This window comes from Impatiens glandulifera, chromosome 2 (assembly GCF_907164915.1).
Source record: "Impatiens glandulifera chromosome 2, dImpGla2.1, whole genome shotgun sequence".
Classification (NCBI taxonomy): domain Eukaryota; kingdom Viridiplantae; phylum Streptophyta; class Magnoliopsida; order Ericales; family Balsaminaceae; genus Impatiens; species Impatiens glandulifera.
In genome coordinates, this window is record NC_061863.1 from 58,764,691 (window position 1) to 58,792,001 (window position 27,311).

Below are 27,311 nucleotides of genomic sequence, written 5' to 3' on the forward strand. Positions count from 1 at the left end.
TTAATTTATTTTATTGAAGTAATCTTCAGTCCTACTCTTGAATCCAATTTGTCCAAAAGTCAATGCCAAGAACAATCTCATGTGCCAAGTGAGAGCAGGGCCAGTTGGGAAGTGAGCAAGCTCAGTCCCAATGCTGGAAAAGAAGAGTCCGGTCAAACTGTTGTCGTTGATCGCCGGAATACTGGAAGGTGCTAACCATCCGATCAACCCAAACCCAATCATGTTCAGATCTTTCCAATCCCTCTCGAAACTACAATCAATCAAACAAACAAATTTCAATTCTATTCTTATTTTCTTACATTACATACATACATGATACATAACATGTAAACTTTCCACCTGAGGCTTTTGCAACCATAAAGGGTTTATGGCTTTAACTGGAGCCTTTAGGAATCCTGAGCTCAGTCTCACCTTAGCGAAATGCTGAGCACTTAGAGAACACCGTCTGTGGGAATCGAACCCTCGACCACATACTTAAAAGAAACACACTCTACCAACTGAGCTAAGACAACTCATGTTTATGTATGTAGTTTTAACATAATTGAATATCAAATAGTGTATCACAATTCACCAAACGAAAAGTCCTTAGCGAAACGAAAAGTCCTTAGCGAAACGGTAAGCACTTAGCGAAACGGTAAGCACTTAGCGAAACGGTAAACACTTAGCGAAACGGTAAGTTCTTGGAGAAACTTCCCTGAAACGGAACCCATATGATCCGAGATTATCTGCAAATATTATCATCGACGTATATGAACCAATATGAACCACAAATATGAACCAATATGAATCAAATACCAAATATAAACCAATATGAACCAAATAAGAACAAGTTATTTTATATAACAATAGGTTTAAGGTTAGGGTTTGAAAAAATGAAGATCGTATAATAAAAAAAATCGATTTAGGTTAGGGTGAAATAAAGATTAGGTAAATAAGAACGTAAATCTGTATCTGCATAAGCACCGTCGCCTTCGTCGCCGCCGTCGCCGCCGCCGTGAAAGAGAGAACAAAAGAAGAGAGAGAAAGAAAATGAAAGAAATGAAAAATTAGAGTATTTATACTAAACCTAATCCACTTAGCGAAACGCTAAGACGCTAACGCTAAGTCACTTAGCGTTTCGCGACAAGGACAAAATCGTCCAAAAAAAATAAAATCACCACGAGCGCAATAAAATTAATAAATTACCATCAGATCAAATAATTTCCCACGGTGAAGAAGTTTCATTTTTTTTTTTAATGTTGAATTTTGTAATTAAAATAAAATAATAAAAATGTTATGGGTTATTTATTTTACTCTATGTGGACACTTTACATATCTTTTCCTTTTTTTAATTAAATATTACTTATGAGAACTCTTCCTAATTCTATGATCTATGTAATTAAGATTTTGATTATCTTAATTATTATATTTTGTTAATATATATAGGTAATACAAAACTTATATGGCCGATTGTTCAAATCCAAGATGGCGACATACATTGTCGGTGGGACGTCGGTTTCTTGCTGCCTTGGGTGGAATGATGTTTCGTTTAATTATGATATTGGAATCTCAAGTAATTCCTTCTTTATTTTCTAATTATTCAAATAAATAATTATTTTGTTGTTCATCCATAAAGTTAGACTAATAAATGTGTATGTTGTTTATTTAGGGTCGTAGTTGATCGAAATGATAGTTGAATCACAGAAGGCAATTACAGTTGTTTATGTGTTGCTTTTATATATTTTTATTAATTTTTGCAGTTCAATTAGTGATCTTAAATCGATAATTCTATTAGATATTGTTTATATTTTCCAAAGAGAAGTTGATACGTATCTTTACACTGAAATCACGACTTGCATAGCGAGAGAGACCTCGCTATTATACAAAAGGGACCTGATTATTATACAGCGGGACCCTGAGTCGGCGAAGTCCCTTTTATATAACTGCAAGGTCCCTTTTGTATGAGGGCAATGTCCCTTCGCTATGCGAGTCGCGATTTTATAGTAGAAATATGTATCATTTCTCTTTTTCAAATATTGATATAATATTATTTTTGTTTACCTAAAATAATTTGTTTCTTATCATATGATTTTAGTTTATAATTTATAAAATTGATTTTAATCTTTCCATACTGTATTCCAAATTTAATCATTAAGTTGAGATTGTTGAGTAATATTATTTGGATATGATGTCTTAATTAAATTCACATAAAATGTAATTCTATGTACATCAAACACAAATAAAATATAAACAAAATAAATTTAATAAAAAAAATTATAATAATATGCAAAAGTAATAACCGACCAACCTGAAAAAAAATAAAAAATTAATGGTGAGCCGAAATAACGAAGCCGGTTCGGTTTTATTTTAAAAGTGAGAAAATAATTGAATGAGATTTAGGTGCGGTTCAGATTCAGGTTATTTTAAAAACCAAAGTAATTATTACCGACAGCGCCGTACGTACTATTTAATATTAAAATAATATTTTTCTTGTTTTTTCTTATTTACCCTCTTTATTAATTGTAGTTTTCTTTTTCACAAATTATTATCTGCACTATCTTTTCTCTCAATCATTTTTTCTCAACATTATTTGAATTTATTTTTAAGGATTTATTAAATATAATATAATAAATAAAAATAAGATGCATTTATAATAATATAATAAAATAAATAAAACTAGGACTTAGTAAAGAATATAATAAAAATAAGATGTATTTATTAAATTAATATAGTAAAACATAAATGAAATGAAAAGAATAATTTTTTTATTATAATTTAATATTAAAATATATAGTATTTAAAATATAATTTAAAAATGAAAAAGGTATTTTAATATTTTGGAAATTGTTTGAAGTAATTCGATGAACAAGAGGAAATTGATTTGGTAGAGATTAAAAAAAAAAACGTACAAGAACAAGGTCCACCATACACTTAAGAAGGTATGTAGGTGTCCGAAGACTGTCACCACTTACTATATCTTAGAGGAGATGAGCACCTTCTTTTTCCCGATTTGCTGATAAATAAATATCATCTTGTCTAGCTGCTACAAACCCAACCCAACTCATAGAAAATCAAAAACATCTCTATCTCATATATATACACCCATTTTCAATATTATGGACATGTCTTTTGAAGCATTGATTTCTAATCATCAGATGGTCAGTCAGTGAAAAACATTTTAGCTCATTTCATTTAATCATGCATATTATTAATAAGAGATTGCATTTTAATATTAATAATAATAATGACAGGAAATAGAGAATGAAGAAGATTTCTCTGGAACTCGGGTATTCGACTCATTTACCTCAGCCGAGTCACTGGAGGTCTGCCGATTGTTCGGCTTGAATCCCGATGATGGGGACGACATCATAACACCGCCACCGCCACCGCCACCGCCACCACCACCACCACCACCGGCGGCGATTAATAATATCACTCACGGCGCCCGGAGATCCTTGCCGGAAAAGTCCTCGTCGGCGACACCTAACAGGGTGATGGCGGAGAGGAAGAGGAGAGAACAGCTTAGCCAACGGTTCATTTCTCTAGCTTCCCTTATTCCTGGCCTAAAGAAGGTTTCTATTTATTATACTTTCTCTCTAAATTTATTTAATAATAGATAAATAAGTTATTTATTGATTTAGATGGACAAAGCTTCAATCTTGCAAGATGCTTTGAAGTATACGGAAGAATTAAATGAAAAAATAAAATCATTGGAATGTTGTTTAAAGAAAGAAGAAGAAGAAGAAGAGATGAGTGATGAAAACAGATTAGCAGTAGTGCATCATCAGCCTAATAATTACATGGAGATGAGGCTTAAAGAATCAAATAAAAATATATTAATAAGAATTTACTGTCAAAATGGAAAAGAGGTCGATGACATTGCTTCTAAGCTGCTGAGTTATCTCAAAACGATTCAACTCACCATTCTCAATACTTGTTTCTTGCCCTTTGGACAGCATGCTTTCGATGTCACTATTCTAGCCAAAAAGGTACGTACACAACACAACCCCCTTTTCTTTTCTTTTCTTTTCTTTTCTTTTCTTCCTTTTTAATATTCTTTATATAGTACAAAATAAAACAAGCAGGGTCCTTTAAAACAGAGGGGGTCACGTGATTCATGTGTGTCTGTCTTCAAATGTTGTTTGATCTTATGTTTATATATAGATATTTCACTTTTTTTTCCAGCATTTGTTTTCATGTTTTTTAATTTGCAGATGGAAAATCCTAATCATGATATATCTATGCAAGAGCTTGAACAAAAATTGACTGAAATTATTCAGTCTCTCGTTTGAGTTTTGACCACCGTACGTACGTACTTACTCTCTTTTAAGATGTGGAAGGAAGGATGATATTTTGACCCTTTTTAATTTAATTGGGTAAAATAAAAAAATGGTCAGAAATGTAACTGGGTCCGAATTCATCAATTACTACTACTACTAATAGTATTAAAGAAAAAAGTAGTCGGTTGTTTTTTATTATTAGCTACTAGTAGTATGTTCCTCCTCTTGAATTTGTATTTTGTATCAACGAGATGGGTGTGTAATATTATTATTATCTAATTGAATATTTGTTTTTATTAAATATTTTTTAAATGTTAAAAAATAGTGTGGAATAAAGTAGCATGCATAACCCAACAATCATGATTGTTTTTTATTAATTAATTAGACATTTTAATATTTAAATGTATTTTTTCTTTTTTAAATCAATAATTTATTTTATGAAGAAAGTTAAAATATCATGTAAAGCTAGCTACTTGGGCCAAAAGTATACTATTAAGTTTATGAAAAAATAATTAATTAACTAAATTAAATAATTTTCTTAATTTTAACCTTTAAATATTACAATTTAATATATTATTTAAAAAAAAATATTGAAATAAAAATAAAATTACATACTAGCACAATTATCATGCCAGACTCATTGGTGTTCTGAAGAAGGCCTTAGCGGCAACACCTCCATGCCTAAAATTAGAGATGTTCTAAGTCTAAGTTGGACCTGAATTTCATAAATCAAGAAATTATATTTGGATACGTCCTTAAGTTTAGTATTATTAGTATAATTGGATGAAATTTAGTTACTCTTAAAAATATTTTTTTAATTTAAATATATATTCTTATTTTTTAATTAAACTTTTATGTAATTATTTTAATATACCCATAACAACAACTTATACTAATATTTTTTTTTCTCGTCATGTATCCAATTAAATAATGTTGCACATTTTGTTTCTCAAATATGTTCTTTTTATCAAATGTTATTATTATTAATATTAAAATACACAACTTTAAATAAAAAATAAATAAATATTGTGTAAATATAAAATTTTGATTAAACTGCTATACAAAAATTAATTTTAAAATTATTTAATTCTTAATAAATGAAATACAAAATTTTAAATTGTGTATATTAAATTTGTTGAAACTAAATTATAGGACCAATTAGATAAAAAAAAAATAATAAAACAATGAAATAAACTCAAAATCAAAGAAACCCAAAACTAATGAAAAATTAAAATAGAGAAATGAGCTGGAGCGAGCGACCAATTAATTTATAGGTGTTTCCCAATCAATTCCAAATTGAATGACAACCAAGTGGGACGTTCCAAATAAGCATGGGCCTCATCTTTTGAATTGACGAATAGTAGGGGGTAGAGTCTTAATTAATAAATTGACACAACTTTGTCTAGGGGGTTTTCACTGGGTTTTTTTCTCATGTTTGATTAAATTTAAAAAAGTAGTTTTTTTTATGGTTAAAAGTTAAAAATGTCATTTATATTTTAAAATTAATTAATTTTATGTAATATTATTAATAAAAAAAACTTGTACACATAAGATTAGGATAATTTTTTTTATTATGTATTTTTTATGTTTATTTTTAAGTTATAAAATATAATATAAACATATTATAATTTTTTATCTTAAAAGTAAAAAAAATAAGTTGAAGGATTAATTTGTATATATAGATATCAAAAGTTATAATATATATATTTTAAGGGCCATTTTGAAAAAATGGTCAAAATGGCAGAATGAACAATACTAAAGTGATGAAAAGGCATTTTGCGTTTAGAATTGTTGTCCGGTTGGAGGAATGGGAATATTGACGAAATGACCTCAAAGATGGGGTTATTTGAGGTGGTGGCAAAAGATAAATTTTATTGCGTTCGTGGTATTTTTTTTTGACACATTTGTCCTTTTCGCGAAACGCTAAGGGACTTAGTGTTTCGCGAAGTGGATTAGGTTTATATAAATACTAATTTTTTTCATTTCATTCATTTTCTTTCTCTCTCTTCTTTCTCTGCTCTTGTTCGACGGCGGCTGCTCTTTTTCGATGGCGACGACGAAGGCTACGTCGACTACAGTTAGGGTAACGTAGAAAATATCAAAGATAAGAAAACTCTAACACCCTAACCCTTAATCGATGTTCATAATACTGTTCTTATTTCTATTATCTTAATTTCAAACGATTTATGTTTTTCTTAATGAAACCCTAACCCTAAATCAATTTAATATGTTCTTATTGTTCATATTGGTTCATATTTTTATTTATCTTATTATTCATATTTGTCGATAATGATATTTGCAGATCATATGGTTTCAGGGAAGATTCAATTCGCGTTTCGCGAAGGCACATTGCGCACATTGCGTTACGCGAAGGCACATTGCGTTACGCGAAATAGCACGGTCGGCACACGAAACGACACGGTCGGCACGCGAAACGACACGGTCGGCACGGTCGGCACGTGAAGGCACATCGCGCGAAGCGGCATCGCGTCACGCGAAGGCACATCGCGTTACGCGAAGCGGCACGGTGGTTACGCGAAGGGTCATCCCTTATAGCGAAGGGCCATCCCTTGAGCGTTTTGTTTTACCTTCTAACTCGGATTTTGTTGGCTATTTTCGTTGTTTAATGTTCTTTGCATCTTTTGATGTTATAAGATTCCCTAGAAAGACAACTGTTTAAGGTGATTAATAATAAACCTATTGTATCTTTTTCACTAGTTGTAGTGGATGATTATCCAATTGTTGGATTATCTTAAATTTAGTTCTTTGTGACACTTATTTTTTGAGCAATTTATAAGACCTTGTTGTTTTCAAATAACCTTAATTACTATATAAGTTATAGATTTTTCGCGTGTCGACCGTGCCGTTTCGCGTAACGCAACGTGCCTTCGCGTAACACAATGTGTTTTCGCGAAACGCGAAGTGAATCTTCCCTGAAACCATATGATCTGCAAATATCATTATCGACAAATATGAACAATAAGATAAACAAAAATATGAACCAATATGAACAATAAGAACAGATTAAATTCATTTAGGGTTAGGGTTTGATTAAGAAAACATAAATCGTTTGAAATGAAGATAATAGAAATAAGAATAGTAAACATCGATTCATGGTTAGAGTGTTAGAGTTTTCTTATCTTTGATGTTTTCCTACGTTGCCCTAACTGGAGTCGGCGTAGCCTTCGTCGCCGCAGTCGAATAAGAGCAGTCGTCGTCGAACAAGAGCAGAGAAAGAAGAGAGAGAAAGGAAATGAAAAAAAATTGAGTATTTATATAAACCTAATGTACTTCGCGAAACGCTAAGTCCCATAACGTTTCGCAAAAAGGGTAAATGTGTCAAAAAAAAAAATAAAAGACCACGAACGTAATAAAATTTATCTTTTGCCACCACCTCAAATAACCTCGTCTTTGAGGTCATTTCGTCAAATTTCCTGGAGGAAGAAAGGGAATAATGGGTTATGTGTGCCGTTGAAGCTGCTTTTTTACTCAATAATCAATTTATAAAATTGTAATTTTGGTGCTTCAGTTCTTTTTGGATTATCTGAAACAAACTTTCTCAATAATATTTATTTCAAACTAGTTCTTACTAATTAAATAATTTTTAATTCTATGAGTTTATAACTTTAGTTAACAATTTAAATTATATCTCGATTTTAACCATCTGATCATGTATGAGTGAAATGTAGTTAATCAACACCACAAACTCCACAAACTCAGATTCACATACCTCCAAGAATAAATAAGATGCAAAATACAAGTTAGTAAAAGATAATGGACAATATCTATTGAGTTTTAATCCTGGTAAATTAATATATGCAAGATGAGAATCCTTAATAATTCTAAAAAATATACCAAGATAAAAAGATAATGAGAGATTTTTAAAGGACACAAATTTCCATTTAGTTTATGAATATATATAGGAAATGTAATTTACGACAAGCTTGATCCATTTAGTAAACAAATGATATTTAAAATAGTCATATTTTTTTTCAAAAAAACTCATTCTACCCTTTCATAATTTGTTCATATTGACTTTCATGTCAATTTCATTATTTTAAAGTTATAAAAGACTAGTTGAAAAATGAAAATATTATCGTAATGAAAAGATAATAGAAGAAATCAAATTGCTTACGTCATAATAAAAAATATCTCAAGTATTGGGAAACAAAAAGAAGGATCAGTTAGTGAAATATATATATATTTATATATAAAATACTAAGTTAATAAATTAATAACTTATATATAAATTTAAAATTAATATATTAATATTTATTTTAATTATTTTTTATTTAATATTTAATATATCAAATTTTATAATTTAATATATCAGATTAGTTACTAATATAATATATAATAGTATATTTCATTTTTTTCAAATATTAATTTTAGATATTATTAAATAAATTCAAATATTAAATATTTAAAATTTTAATTAATTTTTTTTCTATTAAATATTTAAATTATTAATTACTTATAATTTAAAGATAGTATGTGTTAAAATTTATGTTTTGAACTATACAATATAGTTTATTTCTATTTCTCAAATTAAGACTTAATTATTTGATAAAATTATTATAATTTTACAATAATAATAATAAAAAAAACATGGATTTTGACACAATGCAACAACATTAACTCTAATCAAATTAACTAGAATGAATCCCGTGCATTTGCACGGATGAAAATATATATAAAATATTATTTATTTATAAATATTTTAGATAAATTAAGTTTTATTTTAAACTTAATATTAACTTATATTATATCCCTTCGGCACTCACTTAACCGCTCAATTGACCCTCATCTTGTGACTCATATTTTTTTATATGCAATTTTTATCCCTTCGGCAAATCACTCATCAATCTTAGTCGACCTTAATTATGACTCACACTTTTCATATGACTCCATCTCTCGACAAACCACTCACCAATCTTATTCAACCTTTTTTTATTTCCACTTTAACAAATCAACAACCAATCCCCCAATTGATCACAGACTTCTTATCCAACATCAAACCAACCACTATCCAACATTCATCTCGTGACCTCACACTTTCAAATACTCGTCAAACCAACCATTAATTTCAACCTCACACTCGACAAACCACCCATCACCCGACCTTCATCTTGTGACCTCACACTTTCAAATGCTCGTCAAACTCAACCAATAACCCTCCAATTGACCATCATTTTGTGACTCACACTTTTTCATATGCCTCTATACCTCAATAAACCACTCACCAATCTTAGTCAGCCTCTCTTTTACTCTCACTTCAACAATTCAACAACCAATCCTCAAATTGATCACAAACTCTTATCCAACGTCAAACCAACCAACCATTAACCACCATCCGACATTCATCTCGTGACCTCACACTTTCAAATGCTCGTCAAACCAACCACTAATTCTGACGTCACACTCGACAAACCACCCATCACCCGACCTCCATCTCGTGACCTCACAATTTCAAATGCTCGTCATACCAACCATTAATTCAAACCTCACACTCGACAAACTACCCACCACCCGTCCTCCATCTCGTGACCTCAAACTATCAAATGTTCATCAAACCAACCACTAATTCCGACGTCACACTCGACAAAGCACCCACTACCCGACTCTCGTGACCTCACAATTTCAAATGCTCGTCATACCAACCACCTAACCTCCATCTCGTGAACTCAGACATTTAAATGCTCGTCAAATCAACCACTAATTCCAACATCACACTTTCAGATGCCTATGATTTGTTTAAAATTTTGCATGTATTGGGATTCGAACCCTGGTCTTCCGAATGAAATGTGTACACTTAAACCGCTAGACCACTTATGATTGTTGAAATAATTTTATTATTTTGTGTATGCATATATATTTTATATTTAATATTTATTATCAATTAGTTAATTTTTATATTAACATAAAAATTATTTATACTCATAAAAAAATATTATATATATATATATATATATATATATATAATGAGTGAAAAAATGTATGATAAAAGATAAAATGTATTTATATAAAATTAATGATTAAAACTAATATATATATATATATATATATATATATATATATATATATATATATATATATATATATATATATATATATATAAGGTAACCAATAAATATAAAATTATGAATGTAGGTGCATTTATAAAAATTAAAAAAAAAATGTTTATATTTATATATAAATAAAATAAATATAAAAATTATGAAGTTATATTTATTTATAACCAATTTTTTTTTTTTTTGTTTATATCTTGAATTAATAATAATATAAATAATGTTTTTGATAATATATGATAATGAAATGTATATTATATATAATATATATAATAATGGAAAAAACAAAATTTAATTAAGAAATAAAAAAGAGGAGAGAGAAGAGAAAAAATATTTGATGATATGAATTATATATGGATTAAGGTGGTGCTTATTGACTTTAAACATTATTATATATATAGATTGTTATTATTAAATATAAAAATAAATATGTTATGTAATATCATATATTTTAATATAACATTATTGATAAAAAAAATATTTTATATTATTAGTCTAAAAAAAATATAAATATTTATATGGTAAAAGACAGTAAAAAATACATAATAACTAAATTAAGGGAGAGAAATATATATATATATATATATATATATATATATATATATATATATATATATATATATATATATATTAAAAAAGAAACTTTTATATATATATATATTAGGAAAGAGAAAATAATTAAGATAAATAATTATTAGGAAAGAGAAATTATGAAATAAAGAGAAGGAGAGAGGAGAGAGGAGAGAGCAAAATATTTGATGATATGAATTATATATTAATAACGTAGATTAATGGTGTGCATGTTGATTTAAACATTATTATATATATATATATTTTGTTATTATTAAATATAAAAATAAATATGTTATGTAATATTATATATTTTAATATAAAATTATTGATAAAAAATATTTTATATTATTAACGCAAAAAAATATAAATATTTATATGGTAAGAAAAGTAAAAAATACTTAATAATTAAATTAAGGGAGAGAAATATATATATTAGGAAAGAAATTTATATATATATATAATTATTTGGAGAGAGAAAATAATTAAGATAAATAATTATTAGGAAAGAGAAATTACCTTATTTTATTTCTTAATGATTGTGGAGAGAGCGTGTGATACACCTCCAACATTTTAAATTAAGCGTTATTAGATATATACATAGATTAATGGTGTGCATGTTGATTTAAACATCATTATATATATATATATATATTTTGTTATTATTAAGTATAAAAATAAATATGTTATGTAATATTATATATTTTAATATAAAATTATTGATAAAATATATTTTATATTATTAATGCGAAAAAATATAAATATTTATATGGTAAGAAAGAGTAAAAAAGACTTAATAATTAAATTAAGGGAGAGAAATATATATATTAGGAAAGAAATTTATATATATATATAATTATTTGGAGAGAGAAAATAATTAAGATAAATAATTATTAGGAAAGAGAAATTACCTTATTTTATTTGTTAATGATTGTGGAGAGAGCGTGTGATACACCTCCAACATTTTAAATTAAGCGTTATTAGATATATATAGATTTCATCGGAAAAGTCGCCAAATTTAATTAATTATTTAATTAAGTGTAAGATGACGATGTCCAAATAGAGGCAGACAATAGACGGCGAGATTTCCATCCCAAAGCAATCCTATTCTTCGCCAATTCTTCCACACCATACCCGTCGTTAAACAACCCAAGCAACAATTTAGCTTGACAATGATTCGAGAAGCTAAAACAAACCGGTTTATACCCGATACCCAACAACCAAGAACCCGACCCACTCGACCCTTCCTCCACTTCCTCCCCTTCACAACCCGATTTATAAATTCGGGCCACCGCCGCCACTATCCGAGGCCCCATGAAAACCCGCTCCACCAATGCTCTGCTCGCGCTCTGCCCTCTCACCGGTAATAAACCGGCCTCCAGCGAGTCGTACAGCGCCGAGTAATAATGCAACGAGTCAACGAACCTTCCGACGAATCCCCCGTCGCCGCCGCCGCCGCCGGATCCCATCTCTTCTTCCACCATCGTCATCAATTTCGGATTTAGGGTTTTCGCTCCGGACAAAAAAGACCCAACTGATTTCGACGACCGGTAATTGAAATGCGGCAAGTGTAACATGCAATTCACTACTAAAGCTTCTCCCTTTACAAGCTTCACCGATGATGGCCGGAATCCTTCCTCTGAATCAAGTCTACATTGGTGGAAAGAAAATGGAAGGCCGATCGACGCTGCAAAAGAAACTAACCGCCGCCCTGTTTCTTGAACGGTCCCAATCGATCGCCGGGCACTTCCGCCGTGTGATATCGCCGTGATACGGAGATGGGTGGGTGGTGGGCTATTATCCTTCCTGGAAACCAATGCTTGCATCAACGAAGGCCATTGGATTCCCTCCATTATGTCATAGTCTAAAATATGAACCTTTCGATCATTCACTACGGCCTCCAATATTGCCTGATTAGCCGTGAAATGCCCGAATTTAACATACGGTGACATGTCTTGAAGAAGCTGAAACGCAGCAAGAACATCAGGATCGCGATTATACAACAACCCGCCACCACCCGTGTGAAGAACGACACGCTTCCCATGTGACCCACCGGTGCCTTCTAGCAACGAATACAGAGCATCGGTAAAATACGCTGCTAGCCGTTCCATGTTTGATCCGTCAGCTGGTGAAGCTAACTCCTTGAGCCGAACCAATATCACTTTCGCCAGATCACGGCTCTTATTAGCCCCTGCTAGAGCCTCAGCCGCTGCCATCAGGAGATGGACCAGCCGCAGACCCTTTGAATCCTCCGTAGCTGGCTCCTCGTCGGCATCTATTGTCATCATGTCCGTGTCCGGCGAAAGTGAATTGCTGTACCCATCCGAATGGATGTAGCCGGCACCGGCACCGGCACCATGATCGATCAAAGAGTCAATGAGATCATGGAAGTCCTCATTGCCGCCGCGAAGAGCGTCCCAGTCCACTAAGGGAGACCAATCACCCCAGTTGCGGCCCTCCGAGGAAGAGGATGATATGGTGCTTGTGGTCTCGCCGCCGCCGCCGCTATAAAAATCAAAATTTCCGACAGTATCATCGATCAACATAGCCATGGTTGAAAGTGAGTGAAAGGTAATGATTGATTGTTCGTTCAGCTGGTCGATCCCCAGGATTTTGGAAGGAGAGAGTTGGGATTTATATAATATAAGAATGAATATAGATTATTATGAAATGGGTTTTAAATAATTTTACTATTTTGCCCTTGTTTAATATTAACACCAATTAATTAATTAATAAACCATCATCATTTGTATTTGTTGGACCACACAAGAGTAGTTAAAACATAGAGAAGTAGTTTAATTAATTAAGTTTTATGTTTATTATTTTTTGTAATTGGAATTTTCCCAAAACAAAGAATTATAGCTGGATGTGATCAAATAAAACAAGAGAATAGCAACTCTTTTCTCTGTTTGTTTCTGAACAAGGTCCGGACTCACTCCACCTTTTCAATTAAAAAGTATAATTAAAACTAATTATTTTGCAAAATAAATAAATAATAATTACATCTCCTTTTTCAAATTGTTTGTAAATATTTTGTTAATTGTAAAACGTATATGCATAAATATATTTTCATACAACAACGAACCTGAAATTCGACATAAAATAAAAAAAGCAGAACCTTATACATCATATCCCTATTGTTCTTAGAGTTCCATTTTAAAATAAATTAATTCAATCACTATTTATAATTAAAACGGTTAATATAATAATTTTTTAGAGTTATGACATCAAGTATTACTTCATAGCTAATATATATTTATTTTTGCAGCGGTTGTGATATCATATATATTAAGATGATTGGGAAGTTCATTCAATGTCAATATCAGAATTCGCCGGCCGGACCGGCTCATTCTTTCAATCCTTATGAGCCCCTCATCAAATTTCCCTACTTCTAGAGCTTGTTTGATATTGGCTTATTTTTGGAATTTTTATATATACTAGCATTTAGCCCGTGCATTTGCACGAGTAATAATATAAAAATCGTAAAAAAAAATTACGGATAACATTTTTTGACATTTTTTAACCGTTTTAAGTTTATGGGTGAGTCAACCCATAATCCGACCCAAGTATCCATTTACTCAGCATCATTATATATTAGTTAGTTAAAAAGTTGAACTTATATTAATATTAAAACGTCCCGCGTTTATCAAATTTGGTGTTGAATTTAAAATATAAAGTCTTTGTAGCCTAATTGGTTAAAGAGTTGTATTTATTTTGTTAGGTTGCAAGTTCGAAACATACTTCTAGCATTTTTAATTTTATTTTTAACCGTTTTAAATTTAAAAACGGGTCAACCCACAATCCGACCCAAGTATCCAAATTAACCACAACTCTCGACCCGGCAATCCGGACACTTTAAAAATTAAGCATCATTATATATATATAGATTAGTTAGTTAAAAAGTTGAACTTATATTAATATTAAAACATCTCGCGTTTATCAAATTTGGTGTTGAATTTAAAATATAAAGTCTTTGTAGCCTAGTTGGTTAAAGAGTTGTACTTGTTTTGTTAGGTTGCAAGTTCGAAACATACCTTTAGCATTTTTAATTTTATTTTTAACCGTTTTAAATTTAAAAACGGGTCAACCCACAATCCGACCCAAGTATCCAAATTAACCACAGCTCTCGACCCGGCAATCCGGACACTTTAAAAATTAAGCATCATTATATATATATAGATTTTAAATTTAAAACGGTTAAAAATAAAATTAAAAATGCTAGAAGTATGTTTCGAACTTGCAACCTAACAAAACAAATACAACTCTTTAACCAATTAGGCTACAAAGACTTTATATTTTAAATTCAACACCAAATTTGATAAACGCGGGACTATTAATATTAAAACGTCCCGCGTTTATCAAATTTGGTGTTGAATTTAAAATATAAAGTCTTTGTAGCCTAATTGGTTAAAGAGTTGTATTTGTTTTGTTAGGTTGCAAGTTCGAAACATACTTCTAGCATTTTTAATTTTATTTTTAACCGTTTTAAATTTAAAAACGGGTCAACCCACAATCCGACCCAAGTATCCAAATTAACCACAACTCTCGACCCGGCAATCCGGACACTTTAAAAATTAAGCATCATTATATATATATAGATTAGTTAGTTAAAAAGTTGAACTTATATTAATATTAAAACATCTCGCGTTTATCAAATTTGGTGTTGAATTTAAAATATAAAGTCTTTGTAGCCTAGTTGGTTAAAGAGTTGTACTTGTTTTGTTAGGTTGCAAGTTCGAAACATACCTTTAGCATTTTTAATTTTATTTTTAACCGTTTTAAATTTAAAAACGGGTCAACCCACAATCCGACCCAAGTATCCAAATTAACCACAGCTCTCGACCCGGCAATCCGGACACTTTAAAAATTAAGCATCATTATATATATATAGATTAGTTAGTTAAAAAGTTGAACTTATATTAATATTAAAACGTCCCGCGTTTATCAAATTTGGTGTTGAATTTAAAATATAAAGTCTTTGTAGCCTAGTTGGTTAAAGAGTTGTACTTGTTTTGTTAGGTTGCAAGTTCGAAACATACCTCTAGCATTTTTAATTTTATTTTTAACCGTTTTAAATTTAAAAACGGGTCAACCCACAATCCGACCCAAGTATCCAAATTAACAACAGCTCTCGACCCGGCAATCCGGACACTTTAAAAATTAAGCATCATTATATATATATAGATTAGTTAGTTAAAAAGTTGAACTTATATTAATATTAAAACGTCCCGCGTTTATCAAATTTGGTGTTGAATTTAAAATATAAAGTCTTTGTAGCCTAGTTGGTTAAAGAGTTGTACTTGTTTTGTTAGGTTGCAAGTTCGAAACATACCTCTAGCATTTTTAATTTTATTTTTAACCGTTTTAAATTTAAAAACGGGTCAACCCACAATCCGACCCAAGTATCCAAATTAACCACAGCTCTCGACCCGGCAATCCGGACACTTTAAAAATTAAGCATCATTATATATATATAGATTTCAAAATAAAATTTTGTTAGATAAAAAATATATGTTATTTGAGATTTTTGTAATATAAATTATTAAAATATCTTATTACCGTTTTTTATTAATATTAAGATTAAAATTTAATAGCCAATTCAAATTAAACTAACTAACAAATATTTAATAAGATAGTACATTTGATTTTTTTGTTTTGTTTTTATAAATGGTTAAACTGTGTGTAGATTATAACTCACGACTATTAGCAAATTATTTTTGTTTACTTGAAAATTATTACCCATCTAATAAGCTGCAATAAAATCTACTATTAGTAGTAAAAAAAATAAAAAATTAATAAGATAAATAAAAGATTTTTATTTTACAATGTTGAGTTTCATTTCTCTTTTAGAGTGCAACTTAATCAAATAACTCGCAAACATATTTAATCATTTAACCAGACGAACGAAAGTTGTCTTTGACGAGCTCGAATTCAGAATCTTTATGAGGTTAGGGATATCGATCCACCTCTTTTTATCGCTAAACTAGAAGAGGGGATAAATAAAATATTTTCACATATATTATTTTTAAAAGGTCCATTATATTAAAAATCAAAAAAATCGTTTAAACACAACTAAAAAAAATGACATTAAAAGAATAAATAAAAAATGAGAAAAAATAATACTTAAAAAGTTATCGAGCTCGTAAATCATCGAAAAGAATGATTAACACCTCGACAGACTCTACTAGATTTCTTAAACGAACCTCAAAAAACATCATAATAATAGTATTATGGATGATACGCAACAGAGAATTACTATCATTGAAAGTTTGATGATTTATCTTCAACTAAATAGTCTACTAAAGAATAATTGAGATGGTAACCCAAATATATAGGTCTGCCATATCAAGCGTATCAATCCAAACTTTCAGCAAATACCTAAAGACTCGAGCATAACCCAATGAATCCCAGTAAAACTCCATAAAAGGCTCCAAATATTATTCACCCTTCGACAATGCAAAAGTAATTGAGTTGTTGATTCAACATTTTTTGACACATACAACTAACCATAATACAACATTTTTTTGACACATATGACTAACCATAATACAACATTTTTTTATACACATATCATATGTTAGCGTTCCACCATGAATAACGCTTCATCCAAAGAACGAGATCTTGGATAGAATCTTTGAATCCTAAAAATTTTTCAAATAAAAATTATATGGAATTATCTTAGCGAACAACTTGTAGCAATGCTCCACATGGATGTTATCCATATCTTATCAACACATAATGTCTTGTTCAGACGGTGACACTTGTTTGCGTCCTACCAAAAGTAAAACTATATTATGGGAGAAAGTTTCCAAAATGTTTAATCTCTTTTTATATCTAATTCGGCTAGCGAAACCACTAGACCGAGGATCACACATTTCCTTAACTATGACATTTTTACATATAGCAATGGAAACAAGCTCAGGATACGTTGTATCTAGACTTTTGACACTACACCAAATGTCGTCCCAAAATCTAATCGAAAACCATCCCCCCCACAATGAATCTAGACTGCTCACGAAAACTTTTCCACATAGGATACCTCCAAATGTGAGTATAGATAACAACACACTCTTGATGAGGATTAACCGACCCCCTTTCGAAATTATTTTACTTTTCTATCTAGATAATTTATATTATATTTTAGTGATAATTGGGTCCCAAGAGACTTTGGGTCGCAATTTATCACCTAATAGCATACCAAGATATGTTGACGGAAGATCACCAATTCTAAATTCCAACACATTTGTCAACTTTATCCTTCTTCTATTCGAAACAGAATTTGAAAAAAAGATGTCTGACTTTTTAGATTAACTCGAAGACCAGAACATACACCAAATAACCATAAAATATCACGAAGGTGTTTAAAATTCTATAAATAGCCTGAACCATGCAAAACAGATCATTAACGAAAAGCAATTGTGATATGACGAAAATATATCTTCTCCACCCACAACTCACTCCACGGACGAGTCCCGAGTTTTCTGCGAAATCTATCATTTTTTAGAAGAGCTTCCATAACAATAACAAACAAAAAAGGAGAGAGTGGATCACCATGTTTGATCCCTCTAGAGTTCTCGAAAAATTATTGAGAACTTTTATTAATATTGATAGAAAACTTAACCGTCGTGAGGTAAAATCTAATCCAACCAATCCATTTCGCATGCATTCCCATTTTGTCCATTACAACAACAAAAACTCGCAATTGACACGATCATAAGCTTTTTCGATGTTTAACTTGACAAAAGCACATTTATCACCTCTTGAATTAGTTGAGTCAATGCACTCATTGGATATTAATACAACATTATAGATTTAACAACCTTTGATGAACGTCATCTGATTACGACTGCCTCTAATAGCTTCCACAACTTGTTGGTCAAACATTTTGCGACAATCTTATAGAATGACGAAACAAGACTGATAGGCCTAAAATTATTCAATTTAACAGTCCCTGGAGTTTTACGAATTAGACATATCAAAGTAGAGTTTTAACTCTTATCAAATGATCAAAATCGATAAAAATAATCAATTGTTTCCATAATTTCAAAACTAAGGAAAGGTGAGACTTATTAAAAAAACAAAAGTAAACACATTGCATCCTGGCGCTTTATTACTTCCACACCCCTTAATGGCCTCCTCAACCTCCTCCAACGTAAAACGAGCCTCTAACATATATATATCTTTTTACGTTGTACTAATTGAATCAAAAGTTATATTATTCAATTTAGGCTTGACCTTAAATGACTCTTTAAACAAATCCTTATAGAATTTGACAGTAGAGATTTCAAGTTTATTATCATAAACTTCCCCTTCAATCGAGATATAATTTATCACATTATTTCTTGTTTGCATGTTAGAGATCCCATAGAAAAACTTGGTGTTTCTATCTCTAACTCTTAATAATGTAGCTTTACTTCGCTGGCGTGCCCCAATTTTTTCTTCCTTACACATATCGAGTAACTTGCTAACATTGTAAATCCAAGAACTAACCTCCTCAGTGGAGAGTTCACGAATCTCTTTATTCCCGTCAATGACATTAATTTAATTACACAAGTCATTGATTTTAGCACAAAATAAAGCACGATCTCCCACGAACCAACTTTTGAGAAGCTTACACAGATTTCTTAAATTTATAAAGAGATTATTCGAGGGAGAACCAACCGATGTCTAATTCACTCACCATGATTGCACACGCGGTATAAAGTCCTCTTTGATCAATCATTTATTTTCAAATCTAAATGGTCGACACATTCTTTTCATCTTTTGGCGTTCTATCACGATCGATAGATAATCTGAACAACTCCATGGTATGACCTTTTGAAATATATTAGAAAATCCTCGAAAGATTGATTCACTAATTAGAAATAAGTCAATACGAGAATGAACGTGACCTTCATTGCTATTACTTCTCCTAAATGTGAATTGACCACCTTCCAAAGGCAAATCGATAAGTTCAAGTTCTTCAATTGTTTTTGAGAACTCGCGCATTAGTCTACTATGTCTATTGGCCCATTTCTTTCAGACGGAAATCTCACTTCGTTAATGTCGCCCGCAAAAACAATTGGTATGTCCTAGAGACTAGCCACGTTCTCCATCTCGTTAAAGAACTCTGTTTTAAATTATGTTAGAACCGGTACATAGATCGCAAAAATTACCCATCAGAAATTATCCTCCCGATTTCTTAATTGAATGTTAATCGAGTATTTACCAAAATTAACATTCATTTTCTCATACATATCTTAATTCATGCAACGAAATTTTACCTGACGCCCCTATAGAATCAAGAGTCTCTCAACCACACAACCTCCAATTACATAAATTCTAACAATTCACGGATCCATCTTCTGAATTTTTATCTCACTAAAACAGTGTATGTCACATCCAAAGGTTCCCAATAATGTTTTAAATTTTTTTCACATATTACAATTGAATTTTTATATATGGCATTGTTCGGTCCAGGTTAAATAACTTGGAGAGAGAAAAATGATTATTGGTGATGATTTTGAGGAAATGATTGATGATTTTTTGGTAAAAATACTTAAACGGTATTGATATATATAAATAATAATAATTTAAAATAAAAGGTATTTTAGTATTTTAGTTAATGAATTGATTGATTTGATGAATAAAAGAAGGAGTGAAGTGATATTTAATTTTGTTGGCTTATTTGAAAAATCCAACCTATATATTTCTTTTATCAGTCCGTATTCCGTACCAAGCAAATATTACTATTTACATGTTAATAGTTGTTGGCTTAAAAATGAAAACTAAAATATGTGTTAGCAGGCAGTCACCTAAAGATGAAATATATAATTAGACGTGGCAACGTCAATACTGATCATGCTTGGTTCAGTCACACTAGTACTATTTATAAATATAATCCAACGGCCGGCATGTCAAGAGTAATATGTTTCTAGAAATGAAGCACGCCAATTTAATTAATTTAGTTCATATTTAGTTGGTTTCATATGAAACAAATAATAAATTAAATATAATTATTCTCTTATTTATATTTCTAGTTTGTTTTGATTTTATAATGTATATACATAAAATAAAAAATAATTAGGAGGCCGCTAGAGTAACCAATAAGAGAAAAGAAGGAAATGATGCACTTATCGGAAGCTCGAGTCCACGCCTCTAGTCCTCCATCGTGTGGAGAGGTTGAGAAAAAAAAAGTGTAGGTGGTTTTTTCTTTTGACATAGAGAAGAAGATAAATTCTTGGATGAGAAGGCTACTTACACCGATAATCAACATTAGAATTTTGGTATCGATCACTAGGTTAGTGTTTATGGTTGAGAAAGCTAGCTAGCTACTTGAGTTTTGATTATATTGTTTGTGGGGTTTCTTTTCCTAGCAAACTCTATTTCTTTTGACTCGTCCCAGTTGGATGAATGTAAACTACATTTGAAATCATGAAGTCTTCGAAATAATGTAAGCTACATCGATGTCGTGTTCTATGGGCAAGATTATATACCGATAGCTCTTTTTTGACTCATCTCTTTTTAGTACACTTTATAGCATCCAAACACTGCAATAGAAAATTGATTTGTGGGGACAATGATGTAATAGTAAAGACATTTGTATCTTATTTAAAAATTTCAAGGTATTTTATGCACACATTTAGTAAACCAAATTCGAAAAGTCTATTCGTCTTTTAAAATAAACTCTCCTTATAGAAAATTATATTAAGATGTCGGGTTCTTCGGGGGGGCAGTTGAGCAGTCATATTGGAGAGTGATGAAAGCACAAAAAGTATTGTTTTGATAATATTAGAGTCAACAATTATTGGCCATGTTTAATTAATTAGATCAAGTACACCCCCCTCTTATTCCAAGTAATTAATTAATTAATTAGCTTGAAATTAATATATAATTTGAAACCTCAAACTGCAGAGATATATTCTGTAGCATATGCCTAGACAGACATACATCATATTCTTAAGGGTTTTGTTTCATCTCCTAGACCTATGTGAATAATCATTAAAAATATTGTTTCCAAACATTTGTTTAACTAGTGACTTGTTTGGTTGGATTTTTAACATAATCATTTATTATTTCATTCATTTTCTTATTAATTATATCACTTAATTCATTAATTAAAAATTAAATATTTTATATTATTTTTTTAAAATTAACTTTATATATTAATACAGTTTAAATATTTTTATTAAAAAAACTCATTTTACAAAAAAAAAAAATAATAATAAAAAAATCATTCACCACTAAATATTTTTTAAATAAACTAATGTTTAAATAATCCTTAACTGATCAAGGTCTAAGAGTAATGTTCAAGCACACGAACATGGATAAGGCAAAGTTAGAAATTGTAGTTAGAGTTTTGAATAAATTGTAAGAAAAAAATAAAAATATATTTGAAAAGATTTTAGCTGAATCTGGGTTTGGACAAAATTTAATTTTTTAAATATTTTAATGAAATATTAATTTAAATGAAATATTATTATGTATATTATATATTCAAACAAGCTACTATATCATCAGATTACTACTATATTATATATTTAATTAATATGTATTTTTTTTTATTGAATATAACCCTACATAGATCGCACTCAAATTTAATTGTCAGTAAAACTCTATTGAATCTTAGATCATGCCAAAAGAGTGTAGAGCATCTAATTTCTATTTTAAGATTGATAAGACTAAAGTAGAATTCATGATTTTAAGTATATCACTATATATAATCTTATCTTAGAATAAATAATAATAATTTGACTAAACATGCCTACCAATAAGAAATAAGAAATGAGATTGATACAATATTTGCTTAATAACATCAAAATAATTTAATTATCATTTTTAGGGATCTTCTAGAACTCTCCATCAGATTTTATTTTTATTTTTCTTATTCATTTGTTTTTGCCATCTTCTCACTCTAATTTATTTTTCGTGAAGTTTGTTTATCAATACAACAGAAAAAAAATGAGATAACAGATTAAATATGTAACACATAAACACACTTAATCATTTAACTTATGATAAAAAGAAGGGATAATCTACCAATACATTTATTATATAAGTTCATATATATATATATATATATATATATATATACTTTTGCTAAAAATTTGGTGTGTCTGAACCTTAAAACTATAGGAAAAAAGTTATTGATTCGGTTAAGTTTTTTTTTTAAAAAAAATAAACGGTTTAACATAATTTTATTTAAAAACTCAAAAAGTGGTAAGTTAATAATCAAAACTATATAAATTCTAACTTGGATTATAAAGTTTGAAGGATAGCAATCAAACAACCGTAAACTTTGTACGTTCACAATCTTTGTGGTTAATTATTTCTATATCCCTTATAACAAAGATTAGACATTGAAATTGAAATTGACATTCATACTCTCTTTGTGGTATCCTCGTATTTCTATATCCGATACAGGAATCTAAATTTTACTAAAACAAACAAACTAAATAAATGAATTAAAGGCATGATTAGCTGGTTTTAAAATTCTTAATGACAGGCATAATTAATTATAATTAGTGTTAATAATAGTTAAGTTAATTAATGATGGATGGACGTATTGAGTCAGGAAGAGGGAACTGTTCATCCAACAACCGGCATATTATTAATAATATAAAACGTTATAATTAATTAAAGCATGACATTATAATGAGTTTGACACGTTAAAGTATTTCGTTGCTTTTGCTGTCTGGATTTTGGCTTAATGACAAGATCATGTGATTATATATGAATTAGTTTACAGAAACTACTTATAATAATAATAATACATATTTTATGTGTTAATTAAATTAATTTATTTTATGTCCCAGCTAATTGGTCAGTTCAATATTTGTAAATTAATTTATTTTCTGGGCCTCCACTTCGATCATAAAGTTTAAAATTATTGGTATCAATGGTACCAATGAAATGTGGGTCAACTTTTCTTTTGTCTAGACCTTCAAAATATATATCATTAATTCATTATTGTTCCGACTTATAAAAACTTGAAATGAAGAAGGATCACAAGATAAATAACACTCATCAGGTTTGATGAGAAAACTCTACACCAAAAAAACTAAAAGATCGCCTTTTATTGTGTTGGATAATTGTAGCGATGTACAAAATCTTAAAAGAATTTAATATTTAAGATTCATATGGTATTAACGAGAATACTGTCATACAAAAAAAAAAATCAAGATTATTCATTATATAAGTCTTATTTTGTTACAAATAATTTAGTGCTTACATGATAGGCCAAATATTCCTAGCCAAGTCACTAATGAGAGTTAAAATTTATTTTTATGAGTGAAGCCAAATGATTATCAACATATTTTATATATAAAAAAAAGTTCATATATATCTTGAAGACATGCAATGAATAATTCACTTTGTTGGTTAATGTCATGTAAACCTTTTGACAAATATCCACTTGGGTTAATTTATGTATTAAAAGTTAAATTATGTATGCGTCCATGCATTTTGATTGGAAACTGGAAAGGAGTTACTAATTAATTAAAGATTTGCAATTTGTTAATTGATACTAGCTACTACAAGTTGATGCAATTTTTAATTGACATTGCCACATCATTAGTAACATCACCATCATTATCATTGTAACAAGTTATATTTTATATAAAATATTTAATTCTTTCTTGTTAATTAGTATAAAAGTATTTATTATTTATTTTGCTCATATATAGTAGCTCCAGCCAAAACAAATACGAGCTCCTGCAAATATCTAAATCATTTATCATTTCTGATTATAAAACTGTGAATCATTTATGATATTTTTTTAAAAATAATTTAGTATAGACATTCGACGAATATACACACAATAACAATAAGGGTGGTTTCAAATAGAGCAGTAAAAACTAGAATTAATATTTTCTGATTTTTTAAAAATTTATTTTGTTACATTAATAATTAATCTCAACTACATCTAATAAATAAATAATACAAAATTTGAATAAAGAAAATGTAAAGATGGTCAATATTGTTTTTGGGATATATATATATATATATATATATATATATATATATATATATATATATATATATATATATATATATATATATATATATATATATATATGTATATGACTTCTTAATGATCCAATTTCTACCTTTTTGGTTTATGGCATCATCATGATCATATGGATGGGTACATTAATGTTTCACAAGTGGGGTTAAATATTAAATAATAATAATAATGCTCCCAAGTTTGATTGCGACTTCAAATTAATTAAAAGTAATAATATAAAAACAATTAGGCTCCTCTCATATTTACAGCTTAATTAATTATGAATTGAGTTAAAATTTACTTGATTTTATATATGAGCATCAATGTGAACATTATTATTAATATATATATGACAATGACTGGCGCGCATGATTCAATATTGAAGTTGCTCTCTTTTCTCATCATAATCATTACGTAAGCTGCCGACCATTTTGTATTTAACTAACTTTCCTATTTGTATTTAAATGTCATTATTTAATTTAAATGACCAAAAAAAAAATCATTTTAAATAAATTTTTTTATCATTGATATTTTTTTTTCCAATTTTTAACTTTTCTTTTTTGGTCCCGAAAAGTCTTCACAACTTAAATAATTAGCTTGGGGATATGTTGGAAGTCGAATTCGGCTCAAAAAGTTATCTGATTGAATTATATTAACTTAACTATATCAATTTATTTGTAATTCTCTCAACCGATTAGATTGAATTAACTATAATTTAACATGATTCATATTTTTATTTTAAATTAAAATGAAAAAAAAAAAAATTAAGTTAGATCACAAATTCGTTTATAAAAATTCTACAAAATAAAATAAAATATGTAAACACAAAATCCTAAAAATAAATAAAATAAAAATATTAATGGATTTGCAGTTCTATCTTGAATCATTTCAATTTGACATGTCTATTAATTAGATTAAACGAATTCAACCCAAACTTAAAAATACATGATCTGAACTTAATTTATTCGTATTTGTTTCAAGTTCGTATTTTCGTATCGGGTTGAAGTGACTATATATATATTAATTAGTTGGTTCTTCAAATTATAATAATTATTATTTTTAAACTAAAAGAACAATTTGTTTGTATAGAGATAAAAGGAGTCCGCTTTGAACAATTTGTAATGTAAAAGAGAGATAGTAGGCCCAAATGTTTTCATGGACATCGTGGGCTTTCATTTTAGACACTTACCAACGATAACATTTTGTATGGTTTAGTTGCATTCAAAATTAAACAGTTTTGAAATTAAATAATAATTGCAGAAGTGAAAAAAATGGTATCTGCTGAAAAGAATAATTAAATTAAGAGGTGAGAATGGTGGAATTACATAATACTTTATTTTAAATTAAGGTTCTTAATTTAAATAATGCAATAAACAACAAAATTAATTGGACCTAATTTTAATTCAACTTTAATAACAACAATTATAGCTTATAACCCTGTAACCTATTATTTTATTAAGCTCTTACCATTCCAACATTACTTATTTCTTTTATAAGTTAAGTTATACAAGTGAACGATTTCAAACTTAAGAAAAATCAATCTTTTAAAATTAAATAAAGTTATGTGGCCCAATGCGAAAGGCTGGCAGGACAGACCCATCAATTTTGGAGGCAAATATAGTGTCCTGCCATATGTACTACTTTATATTTAATGTGAAAGTGGGCACACTCTAAGGGTAAAATAACCCATTTTTGAATAACGGTACATATAATTGTAAAATAACTCATTTTTTAATAATGGTACATATAAGTGTAAAATAACCTATTTTTGAATAACTGTACATATAAGGGCACTGCATAATACAGCAGATCTGCACCCATAAATTTGTGGTGCCTAGAAAAAAATTATTTGCTTTAAAATGAGTGATCGGAAAAATAATTTGGAAGAGATAATTACGTGATTTGACCTCATATCATTAGCTAAAAAAAAATAAGAGAAAGAGAAAATTTAATCAATCAAATTGCGTCCCTCATCTATTAATTTTTCCAAATCTCTCCCCTATCATTTATCTTTTTTAAATAATACTGTTGGCTTTCCCTGGACCGGCTCCTCTAGCTAGGGTGACTCAATACCCTAGAACCACTTTTGTGTCAAACCATACAACTTCGTGAATTTGTATGTTACATTGAATCAGTTTCAAAGTAAATATAATAATAAATAAACTAAGATCAATTCAACAAAATTATTTTACTTAGATAAATATTCCGTAAAAAAATGTTTCAAACTAAAACAGAGACCTAGTTCAGGTCAGACCCCTAAGGTAAGAGCATCCCCATCCTTGTACCCATACATAGGTACAAATATGTGTCACATCACCAGTCATATCACAAATAAATTATACCTCTCAATTTATACCTCTATTCCCCAACCATCTCAGGTACAATTGTGGTCCCACCATCCACATCATCTAATTCATACAATATTTTTTA

The 27,311-nt window shown here is 29.4% G+C and overlaps 2 protein-coding genes and 1 pseudogene across 2 annotated transcripts; 1 reads left to right on the plus strand and 2 right to left on the minus strand.

The window, feature by feature from the left end:
* On the minus strand, window positions 1-741 carry LOC124925069 (annotated as a pseudogene).
* Window positions 742-3,000: 2,259 nt separating this feature from the next.
* LOC124928100 (transcription factor bHLH18-like) lies at window positions 3,001-4,478 on the plus strand. The gene is made up of 4 exons (XM_047468631.1): window positions 3,001-3,137; window positions 3,231-3,551; window positions 3,621-3,968; window positions 4,194-4,478. Exons 1-4 carry the CDS (start codon window positions 3,096-3,098, stop codon window positions 4,269-4,271), a joined length of 789 nt encoding a protein of 262 aa, XP_047324587.1. The 5' UTR covers window positions 3,001-3,095; the 3' UTR covers window positions 4,272-4,478.
* A 7,453-nt stretch (window positions 4,479-11,931) lies between these two features.
* LOC124925070 (protein NODULATION SIGNALING PATHWAY 2-like) lies at window positions 11,932-13,449 on the minus strand. The gene has a single exon (XM_047465043.1). The coding sequence runs from the start codon at window positions 13,447-13,449 to the stop codon at window positions 11,932-11,934; it is 1,518 nt and encodes a 505-aa protein (XP_047320999.1).
* Window positions 13,450-27,311: the final 13,862 nt, after the last annotated feature.

Excerpts from the sequence above, each read along its gene's own strand:
- LOC124928100 (XM_047468631.1), top strand. The coding sequence starts at position 3,096 with ATGGACATGTCTTTTGAAGCATTGATTTCTAATCATCAGATG. Across the intron at positions 3,552-3,620 it reads TTATTCCTGGCCTAAAGAAG|ATGGACAAAGCTTCAATCTT; the intron begins GTTTCTATTTAT and ends TTATTGATTTAG. Across the intron at positions 3,969-4,193 it reads TCACTATTCTAGCCAAAAAG|ATGGAAAATCCTAATCATGA; the intron begins GTACGTACACAA and ends TTTAATTTGCAG.
- LOC124925070 (XM_047465043.1), bottom strand. The coding sequence starts at position 13,449 with ATGGCTATGTTGATCGATGATACTGTCGGAAATTTTGATTTTTATAGC.